Source organism: Podarcis liolepis (assembly GCF_965112155.1).
Source record: "Podarcis liolepis genome assembly, chromosome: 16".
NCBI classification, from domain to species: domain Eukaryota; kingdom Metazoa; phylum Chordata; class Lepidosauria; order Squamata; family Lacertidae; genus Podarcis; species Podarcis liolepis.
Window position 1 is genome coordinate 7451512 of NC_139567.1, and position 17746 is coordinate 7469257.

Here is a 17746-nt window from a genome sequence, read left to right on the forward strand (position 1 = left end):
AAAGACCCAAGTCTCTACTCTTCTGAAGGAATAAACAAATAGCAACATTTATTCTGGTCTGGAAAAATTGTCTGCATGAACCATAACAAGGGCCGTAACCTGTAACAGTTATCTGCCACTGCAGCCTTTATTACTCAAATATTGGATTAGATACCAATCACAACTGGATGATAAGCTTCTGGGGGGGAAACAAACAACCTACTATAATTGGAGCAGTTTTTTAAAACACTGTACCTTCGAGTGTTTTTTTTGTGTGTGTGTGTGTGTGTGTGTGCAACTTAGCTAGTAATGAGCAGCACCCTGGGTGGTTTTCAACTAAGTTTTACTCTGAGTATTGTCATTGAAATAAATGAAAATGACTGTTACTGTAGGTCCATTAATTTCAGTGGGTCTACTCCAAGTGAAACATAGCTGAATACTACCCCCTAAGTCCAGCGATGTGAGAGGTGGCGTTTCTGTGTGGGTCCTTTCTGGTGGATGAGTACATGCGTGGCTGGCCCAAGACATTTTGCCACCTGTAGCAATGGATAGGATGGCACCTCCTGCCTGTTTCATGTACACAGAAGCTGACTGGACTGACAGGTGTCACTTACTGGTGTTGACCTATAAAGTCTTACACAGCTCAGGACCCCAGTGCCTTAAACAACCACCTCTCCCCATACAAACTATCCCAGACCCTGTGCTTGTCATCTGAGGCCCTTCTCTATGTCCCACCTTCCTGAGAGGTTCGGAGGGTGAGATCTAGGGATTCACCCATCCTTAGAGTGGGGTGTGCTGTTGTGCCAGACCTATAGTCTTTAGGCCTCTCCTTTTTGGCTCTAAAGGTCACTTTTCCTGGGCCACAGGAAGATGTTGTCATCTTCCTGCATATGGGGTTCTCTGTCAGGGGTGGGTTTGAGCTTTTGGACATTGTGAACTATGGGTTAAAATTAAATGGTCTCATGTCTTGAGACCAATCCCCCATGTCTGGATGATCTGAGATAAGGGTGCCATGTGGCACTGGGTTACCATTGTGATACCTGGGAGGTCAAGTGTATGACTTGCTGAGTCATTTCATGACTACTTGTAGAGATGGGTATCATAGTCTCTATGACATTGCATGCCTTGCTGCTGTCCTGTTTGCATGTCAGGAGCCTGAGTCAGGTGTTGGTCTGTAATAAAAAACACCAGTCTCAGTGAAGTTAACTCTTCATTCAAAGAAACTAAAACTACACAGTCTTAGTGATGCGAGCAACTCTTCTCAGTAAGAGAATGAGCCAGTTCTGAGGTGAGCCAGTTGTGAGGACTGAAGGTCCCTGTCTTCCCTTCCTCTCTGGGTTTTTTTCCAAGCTATCATAGACTGCGTCTGTACGCAACCAATCTCTCCTCTGATCTTTTCATTTCTCTGTGTTTTCTGGAAGACTGGGGGTGGGGAGCGCATGTGTCAGAGCTGCTTCCAGATCCTAGCTCACAGAGGATCACGCTAGCCAGCGGTCACTTGTAAAAGTCTTTTATTGAGTTACAGTTTCCATTCTCAAGCTGCTGCGCGCAGCTCTACGTCTTAAGGGTTAGACCGGCGAAGCTCCGTCTGAGTCTCCGCCCCCTGTGCACCAGCTTACTAACCTAGCCTTACTCCACCTTTTCCGCCTGACCATTCTTCTCTGGGTCCCTCTGCCCCCCGGGGTCTCTTCCTTCCGGGATTCTTCTGACGCTGACCCCCCGGACCCTCCTGTCTCCTTGCGCCGGGCTTTAGGACCTGGCTCCCTTTCCGGGCTACTTACTGCGCCACCTTCCTGTGCATTTGAACTTGGCGCGCGCGCCCAACATTCCACTTTCCGCTTAACCGTTTCTTCGCTCCCCGATGGAGGTGTGGCCACTCCTGACTTGTGCCCTCCCTCCTGTTGTGAGCTGCCAGCGCTTGATACCTGGCGCCCTTCCTCTCCCCTGCTCTCTGTCGGTGACGCTGGTCCCGATTTCCAACTGCTCCCCTCTGAGTCCCCTCTGGCCCTTTCTTCCTGGGGTGCCCCCCTAGGCTCCCCCCTTGCCCTGGCCACTGGTGCTCCTTCCTGTGAATCTTCTGATTCACTGGAAAGACTCGGAGATCTTGGGTCGTCGTCATCACTCATCTTTTCTTCTGCCTCCTCCCCCTTGCTCTCTGTTTCCTCCCTTGCCCTTGCCTCTGCTCCTGAACCCCTGACAGCATGTCTGTCTCCTGGCCCCCTCTCCTCCCAAGGGTCATCTAGTTCAACTCCCTGCAATGCAGAATATGCAGGTTGCCAATACAGGATCAAACCTTGGCATTACCAGCTCCTCGCTCTAACCAACGGAGCTGAAACAGTGGTCTACCTAGTCCATGGAATAGCACTGGATATGAGCTTGTTTCAGCGTTAACTTAGAATCATGGAACTGTAGAGCCCAAGGAACATCTAATCCAACTCCCCACAAGTCATGAATCTTTCCCCTAATGCGGGGCTCGAACCCACGACCCAGAGAAGAAGAGTTTCATGCTCCACCAACTGAGCTATCTCTGGTTGAGAAATGACAGATTGTTCTCAGTTTTCAGGCTAGTCTTTCGATATAAATCTTTTGATATAAAGTCAACACATCAAAGCCTGCTGCTCCAGGGTCACTTAAAGCAGCTTCCGTCGTTCCTGCTTCTCTTGACGCAAACAGGATTTCAACACATCCAGTCAAGTCAATGCAGCCATTGTTCACTGATTTTTCGGCCTGGTACATTTCCCCTTCTTCAGACATCTCACTGTCAGCGCATAAAAGAACCATTCATTCATGGTAATGCCCCAAAGTATTGTGTCGGTCAATTAGGTGAGGTGCTCTTGTCTTATATGAGCCTTAGGATTGCAGCGTTAGAATCATAGAATTGTACGGCTGGAAGGGACCGCAAGTGTCATCTAGTCCAACCCCCTGCCATGAGATTAATAGTCATCTAGTCCCACCACCCTGAGATTAATAGTTTCATGTTCTACTGACTGAGCTTTCATGAAGCAAAAGCAACTGGAAAAAATTTCAGCATCAGAATCATACTGCTTCAGAGAGCTAAATAGGTGTGATAGCTCTGTCAGTAAAGCACAAGGTGCTTCATCTCAGGGTTGTGGGTTCAAACCCACGTTGGGCAAAAAATTCCTGCATCCCCAGGTAGGACAATGGGAAAGCTCAGTTGGTAAGAGCATGAAACTCTTAATCCGGAGTTGTGGATTCAAGCCCCATATTGGGCAAACGATTCCTGCATTGGCAGGCAGAAATTCAACAGGGGCAGCTGTTTCCCCATCCTAACCAGATGATGTTCAACAAAGCTGTTGAGGTCTGCCACAAAAACATCGTCATTCTGCCAAAGGGCCACCATTCTGCTCTCTTCTTGACCAAGGGAGGTGCTGCTTTTGCCTCATCCATTTTTTCACCCGTCTGGCTATGGGTGTTGTAGTGGTTTGGAGTTACTCGTGCGTAAACTGTCCCCTTTTGGAGCTTGGCTGCCTGGGTTAAACCATCCTGACTGCACAGCCCATCTCAGCGTGGCTGCCTCAGTCGCTCGCAGAGTCTGTCTGTGGGCGTTTCTTAAACCGTTGCCCGCATAAGAGTTGTTTGACTCCCAATCGTCTCCGCCTCTCATTGCGCGGGAGTCTCCTGCGCAAGGAGGGCGTGGGTAGTGGAGGACCAGGGCTCTCCTCACTGACTTCCAAGGAAGAATCCCGGAGCCCTTCCACCTCTTCTCCCATTTGCTCTCCTGGATCCTTGGTGTTACGCTGATTTCCTTCCCCCTCCATCAAGCTGCGTCTCCCCCTAGTGCTTGTTCCTTCCCCTGCAGAATCAGAGAGCCTCTCTTTCGCCTGTTGCTCTGATGTCAGTTTCCTGACAGGTGTTTTTGGTGTGTGTGTGGTACCCCCCCCCCCAGTAGTTATTGTTTTTGAGTCAAAATTTATTTCATCACCAGTAGACCACGAGACTCTTCATCTCATCAGAACTAGACCATTCTATGATCTATGACCAGCAGCAACAACTAGTAACAAAAGGCAGGCTGTGTTTCGGCCTAGTGGCTGGAACCTTTAAACCAAGCCTGCCTAGAGTTATCAGTTGCTAGGCAGCGCCCCAAAGCAAGTGGGATTTTTGGGTGTATGTGTGATGTTGTGGTCGTTGCCACTCTCTCTTACACACACATAGGAAAGGTTGCCTATTTCAGACCCCTCAACTGCTCCTCAACCATCCTGGTTTTTTTTGTGTGGGTGTTGTTGTTTTTTTGTGAGAGCACAGAGGCCATTTTGTAAGCATCCATATTGGATGCTTGAACCACTCCTAGAGTCTTTCTGCTACAGGGCAGCTCTATAAATTAAGTCAGTCAATATATATGGGGAAAGCCAAGTGTAACTTTGAGAAGGATCTGAAATACTTCCTTTGAAGCTTGAATTTGTTTTATTCTGGATTGTTTGATTTTTTTATGGTGGGGGGTGAACCATGTATTCCTTGGAGGAAAAAGTAGGATAAAAATGCAATAAATAAGCTCTTCTGCTTACATCCTTAAGAAAGCTGGAGGGGCCAGTGAGATGGAGATGTCAGTTGCCAGCCTGGTGCCCAGAGATCTCTATGTGGTCACAATTGGACCTCTGCCCATTGCAAAACTCACCTGGGGAACTTTGAACACTGCTGGGTACAGATACCAGAAAAGTTGCTACATTACCACATGAATTGGTAGCATTGAATTGAAGGCATGAGGAAGACCAGTATGCAGTCTGTTCCTTGACTGGGTTGGGAACATGTCCTGGCAAGGGATGGAGATCTCCTATCCCAGAGATTGGAAAAGACTAACTGTGATGTAATTTCGATTTTAGGGTGATGGGGTCAGCGGCTCTAAGGAGAGCAGAGATGCAAGTCCGAGTCGTGTTGGGGTTGCTCTTCGCCAGTTCTGGTAGGAAGTTCCTGGAGGAAGACAAGAGATAAAAAGTGGGAAGATCACAATATTTGTTTCAAGTGTCCTGGCCTTTCTTCTTCACTATGTGCAACCAATTTATTTTTTATTTTTTATAATATTTATTAGGTTGTCAATAGAAAAGTTTAGAAAACACAAAAGACAAATGCAAAACAAATACAAAATACAAAAGCACAAAAATACAAAATACAAAAATACAAACATTAAACACAAAAAGAAGAAAAAACACATATAAAAGAAAAACAAAATTTCTCTCTTTCTTAATCTCTCCACTTTAGGTTAACTTATTTTCCTGACTTCCTCACGTCTCCCATTTTTGTATCCCTTTTAAATTTAGTTCAGCAAATTCATGATCTATTAGTTTATCTATTGTTAATCCCCTTATACTTTTTACCTTGTTGCTAGAGCCCCTTCAATTCATTTCAATGTCATCAACATTCAAAAATTTTACAATATTTCTGCAAATAAATTTTAAATTTCCTCCAATCTTCTTCCACCAACTCTTCTCCCTGGTCTCGGATTCTGCCAGTCATTTCCGCCATCTCCATATAGTCTATTAGTTGCGTCTGCCATTCTTCCAAGGTGGGTAGGTCTTGTGTCTTCCAATGCTTTGCGATGAGAATTCTTGCTGCTGCTGTAGCGTACATAAAGAAAGTTCTATCCTTCTTTAACACCAATTGGCCAACAATGCCCAGGAGGAAGGCCTCTGGTTTCTTCGGGAAAGTATATTTAAATAACTTTTTAAGTTCATTATATATCATTTCCCAGAAAGCCTTAATCCTTGGGCACGTCCACCAAAGGTGAAAGAATGAACCTTCAGTTTCTTTACATTTCCAACATTTGTTATCAGGCAAGTGATATATTTTTGCAAGCTTGACTGGGGTCATGTACCACCTGTACATCATTTTCATAATATTCTCTCTTAAGGCATTACATGCCGTAAATTTAATCCCGGTAGTCCATAACTTCTCCCAGTCAGCGAACATGATGTTATGTCCTATATCTTGTGCCCATTTAATCATTACAGATTTTACCGTTTCTTCCTCAGTATTCTATTTCAACAGCAAATTGTACATTCTTGAAAGCGTCTTAGCATTGGGTTCTAACAATTCTGTTTCTAACTTTGATTTTTCCACCTGAAAACCAATCTTTTTATCCAGATTGTAAGCTTGTCTTATTTGAAAGTAGTGTAACCAGTCTCGCACCTTCTCTTTAAGTTTGTCATAACTCTGCAATTTCAATTTGTCACCTTCCTGTTCTAAAATTTCCCAGTACCTTGGCCATTTAGCCTCCATGTTGAGTTTTTTCAAAGCTTTCGCTTCCATAGGTGATAGCCACCTTGGAGTTTTGCTCTCCAAAAAGTCTTTGTACCTTATCCAGACATTAAACAGAGCTTTCCTGACAATATGGTTTTTAAATGCCTTATGTGCTTTTACCTTGCCGTACCATAAGTATGCATGCCACCCAAATATGTTATCATACCCTTCAGGATCCAAAACGTCTGTGTTCTCAAGAAGTAGCCATTCCTTCAGCCAGCAGAAAGCTGCTGACTCGTAATAAAGTTTAAAGTCTGGCAGGGCAAACCCCCCTCTGTCTTTAGCATCAGTAAGAATCTTAAATTTTATTCTGGGCTTTTTGCCCTGCCAGACAAATCTGGTTATATCTCTTTGCCACCTCTTGAAACAGTCCATCTTATCAATGATTTGCAATGATTGGAATAAAAATAACATTCTCAGCAATACATTCATCTTAATAACAGCAATACGACCCAGCAAGGAAAGCTTCAAATTCGTCCAAATTTCTAGGTCTTTTTTCCTGCTCCATTACTTTATTTTTAAACCTCAAGGTCACTCACACAGATCAAGCCTCTTTTCTGATGGGATTTTTTTTCCAAGCCAGCTGTAATGGAAAAACCCCAGCTATGTCCCAGGCCTCCTCTAGGGGAGCACCTTAGCAACAATGTTACTTTCCAAGCAGCTTTTCCAAAGGCAATCCTGCCTTTTTAACTTTCACTTTCCAATAAAGGCAACAATTCAATATAAGGCAACAGTTTCCAGCTCACATGCAGAGTATTCACAAACAGTTATAAGTATTCATAAACGGTGCAACACTTTCTTATTGTCTCTGGCAGACCAGTAGCAGGGATTAGGCAGTGGTCTTTTCCTCACTTCTTCCTCAAGTCTGAAAATTCTTTTTCCCCCCTCACTTTAAGAGGGGGTTCTTGTGTCTGACAATGAAATTTAAAGTCCTCTTATTCCACTTCTCCAGCTCTAGCTTCAAAAGTCTTTGCTTTGATCTGATCTACAAAAGCGGAAGACGGACTTCCTTTTTACATCTTCCCGCTTCAGAATCAAATTCAAGTTGTTACGTCAATCAAAGGCAAACCATACCTTTGATCTCCCACTTCTTAATAAGTCTTACTCACGGGCTGTGATTTTAGAAGCCGAAATTTTCAAAGGAAAAAGGTCAGCGCTCTCCGGCAACAGCTGCGCGGCTTTGCTCCGCAGAAGTAGCGATTGACTCTCAGTGCCGCGCCACCCCCATTCTGCTCCGGAACCCCTCGCGGGGTCCCTTTACCAGTTGGGGGGGCGCTTCTGGCACCCGCCGAGTCCCACGACCGCAGGCTTCCTCCGCCTGCGGTTTTTGAAAGGGTCTCCGCTGCGCCGTAGCGGACAGACCCGGTTCCTGCGGAGCTTCCCCTTCCGAGCTTAGAAGGAGACCGCCATTACCGTTGGCGCCGCCTCCGGAAGTGTGTGCAACCAATTTATGGGTCATTTTATCTGTGGGTAGGGGATAAAAAACTTGAGGCTGCAAATTATGAGGTGTATGTGTGCAAGCAAAATTCCTGAAGACTGGTCCTAGGTGTCAGAGTCAACCCTTCTGAAACTGTCAGGCTGGCAAGGAAAAGGAGGTAAAGGCTGTCTGTAACCAGCAAGAGCAGATCTCCTTATAATAGAATAATAGAATCATAGATTTGGAAGGGACCACACAGGTCATCTAGTCCAACCCTCTGCAATGCAGGAAGTTGGAGTTATTGTTCTTTTTTGCTCAACTGAGGTTTTAAAGCAGAGATTGGATGGCCATCTGTCATGGATGTTTGAGTGGAGATTCCTGCATTTAGGGTTGGGCTAGATGACCCTCAGGGTCCCTTTCTATTCTATGGTTCTATGGTTTCCAGACCAGCAAGCAGGCCCAACCCAAAAGCATTTCTAGTGCCCAGGAACACCATCTGACATGCCCCTTCCCTCCTTTGTCCAAATCCCCAGCTTTGAGAGGTGGGAACAAGATGCTACTGTTTTGAAAGTTTGCAACAAGAAGCTAACATTTTACTGATGCCACCTTTCCTTTCCACACAGTGCTGGGGTTGTGCCCCCCAAGGTGGATCCTGTACAGGAATGAGCTTTGCCTTTACATCCCAGCTGGCTCTCTTGTTCTGACCTGGAGTGAAGCCAGAGTCTTCTGCAGGGACCAAAAGGCAGACCTGGTTGTCATCAAGGATTACCACAAGCAGGTAAGAGGCGGATTTTGCAAGCTGCAGGCTGGGAATGCTTTAGTTTGGGAGGGAGGAAGCGAGTTTTCTAAGTTCCAATGTCAGCGGCGCCCGGCAGAGCAGCCCTCTCGGCCACGGCAGCCCGGCTCTCCCAGCCCCCGGGGGCCGCCCTCCTCCCTCGCGCACCCGCAGCGTTCCCGCCCGGGGAGGCGGCGCCCCCCGGAGAGGCGGCGGCGGCAGCAGCAGCCGCGCGCGGCCCAGGCTCCCCTCGCCGGCCGCGGGAGCCAAGGCGCGCGACGAGGGCAGCTGAGGAAAGGAGCGCGCGGCCCCGTCCCGCCCTCGCCACTCACCCTTCTGCAGCGGCCCTGCCGCGGCAGCGGCAACTCCCGCAGCGCCTTTTCCGCAAGGCCCAGGTGACGTCTCCAGCGGAGGACGTTTCCGCTGCGCGCCCCCAATAATTTTCTTAAAATTTTCATAAAATTTTTGAGGGGGCTCGGGCCCCCTCAGGCCCCATGGAGTCGGCGCCTATGGGCAATGGCCAGGTGCTCTAGGTGCCGTATTTCATTTCTGCTTTATCTTTTAAAGGAAAAATCTCAAAGTGGTTGACAACCCACTAAAACATCCAATCAAACAATCCAGAAGGGGGGAAAAATTCAAGCTTCAAGGAAAATATTGCAGATCCTTCTCAAAGTGACAATTTGCTTTCCCCATATTTATTGACCAACGTAATTGATAGAGTGGTCCCATAGCAGAATTTCTTTAGGAAGCCAGTGTGCTGTTGTGGTTGAAGAGTTGAACCAGGACCTGGGAGATCAGGGTTCAACTCCCCACTCAGCCAGTCATGAAGCTCACTGCGTGACCTTGGAGTCAATCACAGACTCTTAACCTACTTCACAGGGTCGTTGTAGGGATTAACTGAGGAGGAGGCGAACCAAGAGATCTCTGCAAAATGCACCTGGCACCTGGCGAATTTCTAACACTGTTCAGAACCCTTTTCTATTCTGAACCCAATGAGGGCTCTTGAGTCCCAGGTCGGCTAGGTCATTTCCTGAGCCCAGGAACATAAACAGCTAGTGCAACTAGTTGAGCATTGTCTGCACTGACTGGCAGCAGCTCTCCAAGATTTCATGCAAGGACGCTGCCCCAGCGCTACCCAGAGATGCTGCCTTCTGCATGCAAAGCAATTGCCCTAACACCAAGCCATGGCCCCTTTCCTGTAGAAGTCCCTGGCAGAGACTGTTGGGAAAGTGGTGAAAGTTATGCTGCCTGCCTTTGCTCCCACTGCAGGACAGCTCAGTCGGTAGAGCATGACACTCTTTTTTAAAAAAAATATGTTTTATTACAAATTTAAACAAAACATATTATCTTAATACATATCATCCTTAATTCCCCCCATTCCCCCCTCCCCCCATAAAATAACCCCCCCTCCCCTCCCCCCCCCGACTTCCCTCAGCTCCAGTCTCTGGTTTCTCTACAAATACTATTCTCTGCATATTACAAAACTGTATAAATCCTTAATTTATCTGGCTGGTTATTGTCCATAAAGAGTTTGTGAGTGTTTATTCAAAACCTGCCAAGGAGTCCAGTTCACTTTGTTGTTTCTTTAAGTACTTTGTAAAAGGTTCCATTCATCATTAAAGTCACAGTTATCCTTGTCCCATAGTTTACATGTCAATTTTGCCAATTCTGCATAGTCCATCAGTTTCTCTTGCCATAGTTCTTTAGTCGGGGTTTCCTCATTCTTCCATCCTTGTGCTATTGAGACTCTCGCCGCCGTTGTTGCATACATGAAGATATTTTTCAGCTTCCTTGGCAGGTCTTTTCCTACAATCCCTAACAGAAATGCTTCAGGTTTCTTAACAAATGTTAGATGGAACATTTTCTTCAGTTCATTGTATATTATTTCCCAAAACTTTTTAATTTCATTACAATCCTACCACATATGATAAAATGTCCCCTCCTTTTCCTTACACTTCCAACACACATTTGAACTGGTTTTATACATTTTACCTAACTGCACTGGAGTTATATACCATCTATACATCATCTTCATATAATTTTCTTTCAGCAAAGAACAATCTGAGAGCATGAAACTCTTAATCTCAGGGTTGTGGGTTCAAGCCCCACATTGGGCAAAAAGATTCCTGCATTGCAGGGGTTTAGATTAGATGACCCTTGGGGTTCCTTCCAACTCAACAATGTTATGATTCTGTGATTTTATTATGCTGCCTTTGCACAGATGTTTCTGACGGAACTCTCAGACAGCACCCGGGAAAATGCCTTGCACTACTGGATCGGGTTAGCATGGCGAGAGGCAAGCAGTCAGCTCGCCTGGGTGGATGGGACCCCATTATCGCAGAGCTGGTACAGGTAAGAGAACCTTGATGCGTGGCTCTGATGGCAGAGGGCTCCAGTGTGGGGCTTCAACCCACAACCCCAAGATCAAGTCTCCTGCTCTGCCGAAGGAGCTATAAAAGTGGTTTGCTAAGAGATCAGAAGCAAGTTCTTTGCTTTTGGATCTTGAACTCTTTCTGCTTTATCAGAAACTGGCTCCAAGGATACCCCAAGAAGGAGCGTTGCACACAGCTCGTGGGCATCTACGCTGGCCAGTGGAGGGACTGGGATTGCGGTGCCAATGTCTCCTTCATCTGTGAGATGCCCATGAAAGGTAAGAGCAAAGAGGGTGTCTCCTTCCCAGCCTCGACATTCAGCAGCCAGCAGGAGGCATAATGAGGGAGGCTATAGAAATACTGCATTTTGCTGATGAATAGAGAGAGCCAACCCCAGCAGCCCTCACTAATTTTAATAGTAGTAGTAGTAGTAATTGTAGTAGTAGTAGTAGTATTTATATCCTGCCCATCTGGCTGGGTTTTACCTCCCCAGCACCCAGGGTCGGCATGGAAGGGGTCCCTTGACGCTTCAAGACTTAGTAGCCATTGACAGGCCTCTCCTCTGTGCATCACACTGTTGACTCATGTTATGCTTGTTGTCCACTAAGACCCCTAGACCCTTTTCACATGTACTACTAGTAAGCCAGGTGTCCCCCATCTTACATTTGTGCAGATGGTTTTTCCTACCAAGGTGCAGAACCTTACATTTGTCCCTGTTGAAATTTTGCTAGTTTGGGCTCAGTTCTCCAATCCGTTAAGGTCATCTTGAAACCCGATTCTGTCTTCTGTGGCATTAGCTACCCCTTTCACTTTGGGGTCATCTGCAAATTTGATAAGCATCCCCTCAATTCCTTCATCCAAGATGTTAAATGACAGCGGACCCAGGACAGAGCCCTGTGGCAGCCCCCCTTTCCCCCCAGGATGACGAGGAACCATTAATGAGCACACTTTGGGTTCAGCCAGGCAACCAGCTATAAATCCATCTAACAGTTTCCTCGTCCAGCTCACATTTTACCTGCTTCTTCACAATAATATCATGGGGGATTTTGTCGAAAGCCCTGCTGGGAGAAGTGCAAAGGGGATCTCTGGATTTCAGGAGGAGAAAGTGTGGAGGAGAACGCTGGGTGGATGAAGGGGAAATAAAGGCAGTGTGAGGAGTTCACCATTTACATTAATCTAAAATGTGGACCTGCCCACCAACTTCATAGCTGCACCTTCTTGTACCTCTCTCTCTCCCCTTGTGCCTTTCCTGTTTAGATGCCCTCCCTGGCTCTGTGAGGAAAGTGGCCTTTCGCTCCCACTGCTACGCCTTCCATTTCCCATCCTTCCGGGAACTGAGGTCATGGAGAGAGGCCCAGTCTTTTTGCCAGGAATCTGGGGAGGGCCTCGCAATTGTTGGAGATGAGGAGCAGAACACCTTCCTGTCAGGTGAGGGATGGAGGCAGCAAACCAGTAGCCAAGACAGTAGCATTTTGGGCTGATCTAGCTGGGCTCCTGTTAGAATAATAGACTCATAGTTGGAAGGCACCACAAGGACCATCTGTCTAGTAGTCCAGCCCCTGCAATGCAGGAATCCTTTTGCCCAACACAGGGCTCGAACCCACGAACCAGAGATAAAGAATCTCATGCTCTACTACCAATTGAGATATGTGCTTCTTATTAGTTTTTTAAGTGCCCTTAGGGGATGGCTGTTGCCATTTATCTCTTTATATTTTAAATATTTTGGGGGCTGCTTTTCTGGGCAAATGTCCCTTTAAAGATGCTTACAGTCAAAAGCAGCAAAAAAATGAAACTAACAGTGGAGATTTTCAAAACTTAAAAGAGCACCTGTACCCAAATGCCGCCCTCAGACTAACTCTCTTCCTCCTCCTCTTCAGTTGGTACAGTGTGGTGCTGATAATGCCAAGGTTGCAGGTTTGATCCCTGTATGTGACAACTGTGTATGCCTGCATTGCAGGGGGTCAGACTAGATGACCCTCGGGTCCCTTCCAGACAATTCTATGATTCTATGAGATGGTGGCATTTATTGTCCCCATTCAAAATGGGAGGTAGTAGTGATGGTTTTGCACTGGAAGAGGGTGCGGGGAGCTGGCCATCTAATCCTTACCAAGAAACATCTGTGATGGTTTCTCCTTTTCCTCCCCAGATGCCTTTCCTGAGGACGGCTGGCAGATGTGGATCGGGCTGCGCTTTGGCACCTCATGGAGGTGGAGCGACTCGTCAGCCCCCCCAGCCTATTTCCGGTGGCATCTGGGTATGTTGAGTCCAAGCATGATCGCTCCTGAACAGAAGGGTCCTGAATCACAGCTGGTTCTCTGTGTCAGAACTCTTGGTTGCCGTCCAGAACTGCAGAAAAACTAGAATCACAGTTGGAAGGGACCCCAAATCAACCCCCTGCAATGCAGGAATCTCAACTAAAGCATGATGACAGATGGCCATCCAACCTCTGCTTAAAAACCTCCAAGGAAGGAGAGGCCACCACCTTCTGAGGGGGTCCAATCCTCAGTTGAGCAGCTCGTACTGCCCTAAAGCTGTTCCTAACATTTAGTCAGAATCCTCTTTCTTGTAACTTGAATCCATTGGTTCAAGTCTTACACTCCAGAGCAGGAGAAAGCAAGCTTGTTCCATCTTCCATGTGATGACCTTAAGATGTTTGAAGATGGCTCTCATCTGTCCCATCAGTTTCCTCTTTTTCAGGCTAAACATACCCAACTCTCTCTACTGTTCCTCATAAGACTTGCTCCATAAGACCTGGGGCTCTTTATTATTTTATTGCCCCTATTTATTTATTTATTGCATTCATATCCCACATTTTTCTACAAGGAGCTCTTTCCCTCCACCCTTAATCCCCTTAATCCCCACAACAACAATGCCCAAATTAAGATTTGAACCCTGGTCTCTCCCAGGCCCTAGTCTGCAATACCACATTGACTCAGCTGGGGTTCCTTCTCCACACAAATGGGCTCTGGGATGGGGTGTTGAGGCTGGGGGAAGGGTGTGGAATGGGCCTAAAGTTCTTGCCCATTTCCCACTTGGGGTGGTGAAGAAGTACAGGAAGTGACAGTGAAGGAAGAGTGTTGGGACTTCCTGGAGACAAGGTAGGAGGCTGTAGCTAGAAGCCGCTCATATGGGCTCTTACAACCCCTGGCTGCTCTATTCTCTAGGAAAAGCCCCCGAACAGGTGAAGGACCAGTGTGTGGTGCTGAGTCTGCAGCCCACCAATATGGCCCAACATGGGACGTGGCAGACCAGACCGTGCAATGAGCGTCCTACGACCGAAATAACAGGATTTGTCTGCCAGCACAGATATGGTGAGTGCCATAGATGCTCAAGGGCAACAGAGGGGCCGCAGACAGGCTGGAGCAGACAGAGAGAGAGAGCTGCCTCTTAACTCCTCTCTTCTCATGAGTGGAGAAAAGGGGAGCTAAAATCACAAAGCAATTTGCAGTATAAAAGCACCACTCAGGTGTGAAACTGTTGGATTTTCATCTGAAATGATGGACATCATCTCAAGGAAAGCAGCTGATAATAATGATAGCGATAACGATATCGGTAACGGTAACCAGAACTGTAACCATAACCATAACCATAACCATAACCATAACCATAACCATAACCATAACCATAACCATAACCGTAACAGTATGATATCGATTAACGATAACAATAAGCATAACGGTAACGATAATGGTAACGGTAACAGTAACAATGTTATTAATTGTACTCTGCTCCAGCCACTCTGAGATCCAAGGAATTGCAAACCCCTAATCACTCGCCCGCCTCCCTCCCACGGCACACTAGCCAACGTCTCGCGGCACACTAGTGTGCCGCGGAACACCGGTTGGGAAACACTGGACTAGAGGAACAGACTATGCAAAGGGCTGGCAACAAACCTGTGAAGGACTGAGCTGACAGTTTGAGACAAAATCCCTCTCCAAAGGCTTTTATGGGAAATCTTGGAAGAAAGCCCTCATGTAGGGGGATAGCTTTCATCCCCTTGAATTATAATTATAATTATTTAAATTATGCCACCCTTATATAAATTATATGCCACCCTTCATCAAGATCTCAGGGTGGTTTACAAGAGGCAATTCAAAAAAGGCATGCTCATTTTGATTTCAGAATCGGCATTTCGTTTCGTAACTGCATAAAATCCTTCTGAAAGATAAAAGAATCTGGATTTGGGGGACAAGTTTGGGAACCTCAGATTCCACATGTGAATTTTTGTAGGTCACTGCCCCTCCCAATCCCTTTTGCCTCGGCAGGGGGTGGGGGGAGAGGCAGTGGCTGAGTGCTAGGGGGCTGATCCAAAAGGCGGGTGGGCTTCTTATGGGATGGAGTCCTCTGATGCTTCCTCTTACAGGCTCTGAATGAAATGAGTGTTGGGAGTCCTTGAGTCGAGCTCCACCAATAACAGCAGGCTCCTCCGCCTTGCCTTCCCTGGTCCTAATTTGCTCCCATCTCTGTTGCCAGATTTTTGTGGTCCGCCGGAGCCTGTGTACTTTCCCCTCCCTGGCGGGATAGGTCCGCACGCCACAGCTGACGTCACCTTCTCTTTCCCTGGTCATTCTTCCTGCACCCTGTCCTTGGCTGGCCTCCACACCGATGCTACTCATTTCCGTCTAAGCCTGGAATCCAATGCCACCCACGTGCGTGGCAGTGTCACCACAGATCTCGGCGGCTCCCTGGAGCGCAAGAACTTTTCTGGGGTGCCCTTTTCGCCTGGGCTGTTCAGCACATGGAGCCTCTTCACTTACCCTGATGGCCTCGCAAGCTTCTTGGACCACCAGGAGCATTTCCGTCTCTCCAGCGCCCAAGACATTCCCTTTGCAAACCTCGGCTCCCTGAGGATTATAGGAGCAACCGTGGCCAACGCGTCTCTAGGTAGGTTGGGGTGGATTTTTTGGGGGGGGGACACAAAGAAGAGTCCCCCTTGCTTTTGAACCAGCAGAAGGTGGGCAAACATTGATGTTTCTGTAAAGAGACATGGTGGGTCCCTGCAGCAAGCCCCTTCCACCTGGTTTCCTTGGAATTCATGTCAACAGAGGCCAATGAAGTTTCTGCACTGTCAGCTTCTCTCCTTGACATATATCTGCTAGCTGAGCATGATAGTTAGAAATCTGCAAGCAGTGCAACCTTTCCTTTGCATGTTGCAAGACTGCCAGCTTTTTCTTTCTCTTTTTTTGCATGCACAGACACCATTTTCCATGCACAGACACCATCACCTCCAACGGGGGGGGGGCAGTACAACCAAACATGGTGTAGTGGTTAGAGTGTCAGGTTTTCGACCTGGGAGATCAGGGTTCAACTCCCCACTCAGTCATGAAGCTCACGGGGTGACCTTGGAGTCAGCCGCAGCCTCTTAGCCTACCTTGCAGGCTCGTTGTAGGGATTGACTGAGGGGGGGGGGGTGAACTATGGACTCCTTGGAGAAAAAGGTGGGAGATAAATGAAATAAATAAGCCTTTCTTCTAACTTGCCTGCATAAGAAAGCTGGAGAGTCAGGTGGAGATCACCAACCTGGTGCCCAGAGATCTTGACGCAGTCGCAATTGGACCTGTGCCAGTCTCAAAGTGCGACAGACCTGCAGCCCACCCTCTCAATTCCCTCCAAGTCCACCACTGATTGTTTCCAGGAATAGCTGAAGGAGGGCAGGAAAAGGCTACAAAGGCTCTTTGTGCTTTCCCAGAGAATCTGCAAAGGAGGGTGCTCACATTGTTGGGTAAGTTCAGAGGCTGAGCTCTTTGCCTTCCCTTCCAGAGTATCGCCTTTCTTTTGACCTACACTTCCCCAGCAGTGGCAGCAGCCTGCAGCTGGAAGATGCCATACGCTGCTACCTCAACAACTTCACCATCGGGCTGTGGGTTCGAAGTCAACCTGCTGCTGCTGCCGCTGGCTCCCGCAAGATGTGCCTGGTCAGCTATGCGCTGAAGTGGAGGCAGCCAGAGTTTGCCCTCTTCCTCCTCTCCCCCTCTGGGCTGGAGTTCTACATCAAGGGGTAAGCAGGGGGTCCCTCCACTGGCAATGATGGTTTTAAATGATGCTTCCCTCCCAGCTTTTGGTCTTGGATGTGGTTTTGAGGTTTTATGACATTTTATATGGGGTTTCTATACTGTGTGTGTATAATGCTATATATTACATATCTCCACAATTCTATGATTCTATGTCCTTTGCTGCCGCTCTAACTTGGGCACCAAAATGTTTCGAGCTGGTGGCGCAGCCCTCTCACCATCCCAGTTGCCAGGAAGCCACTAAGTTTCTTTGTACTCCAAATTTCCATTATGCGAGGGGGATAGCTCAGCTGGCAGAGCATGCGACCCTTAATCTCAAGGTCGTAGGTTTGAGCCCCACATTGGGAAAAAGATTTCTGCACTGCAAGGGGTTGGACTAGATGACCCTCATGGTCCCTTCCAGCTCTATGATTCTATTATCCCAGTTCCCTGTATTCTTTGGGTGTGGGAGGGAGTCGTGTGCTTTAAATGTGCTTGATGTGGATGTGGCCTCAGTTAAGGAGAGTTTCATCAACGAGCCACCTACCAAGCAATTTACAGCAATTCCAAAATTATAATTTTTGACCTCATGACTATAAATGATGTGATCTGAACAAGCCAGGAAGCTGGCATGAAATGTATTCTTTGAAATGCATTTGCTGATTTATCTGCACACATCCCAGCCTGAGCATGGAAAGGTAAAAGTGATCCACAGTGATCCATGCGACGGTCATCTCCAGGCTTGACTACTGTAATTCGCTCTATGCGGGGCTGCCCTTGAAGCTGTCCCAGAAACTCCAGCGGGTGCAGAATGCTGCAGCGAGGCTCCTCATGGGGTCTCTGCCATGGGAGCATATTCACCCAGTGCATTTCCAGCTGCACTGGCTCCCGGTGGAGTACAGGGTCAGATTTAAGGTGCTGCTTTTGACCTTTAAAGCCCTTCACGGCCTAGGACCCTCGT

General features: G+C 47.4%; 1 protein-coding gene across 2 annotated transcripts in view; it reads left to right on the forward strand.

The window, feature by feature from the left end:
* The first annotated feature begins 3923 nt into the window (after positions 1-3923).
* The window catches only part of LOC310695656 (uncharacterized protein), a 38229-nt gene continuing 24406 nt past the window's right edge, over positions 3924-17746 (forward strand). Inside the window, exons 1-10 of one of the 2 annotated variants that reach the window (XM_083480332.1) lie at positions 3924-4733; positions 4818-4894; positions 8272-8426; positions 10645-10775; positions 10949-11073; positions 12053-12223; positions 12942-13049; positions 13960-14106; positions 15269-15679; positions 16556-16793. In XM_083480332.1, coding sequence (XP_083336458.1) covers positions 4822-4894; positions 8272-8426; positions 10645-10775; positions 10949-11073; positions 12053-12223; positions 12942-13049; positions 13960-14106; positions 15269-15679; positions 16556-16793 — 1559 coding nt within the window. In that variant the 5' untranslated portion in view covers positions 3924-4733; positions 4818-4821. Of the gene's footprint in view, positions 4734-4817; positions 4895-8271; positions 8427-10644; positions 10776-10948; positions 11074-12052; positions 12224-12941; positions 13050-13959; positions 14107-15268; positions 15680-16555; positions 16794-17746 lie in introns of those variants that run through there. The other variant, XR_014520201.1, reaches the window with a different exon arrangement.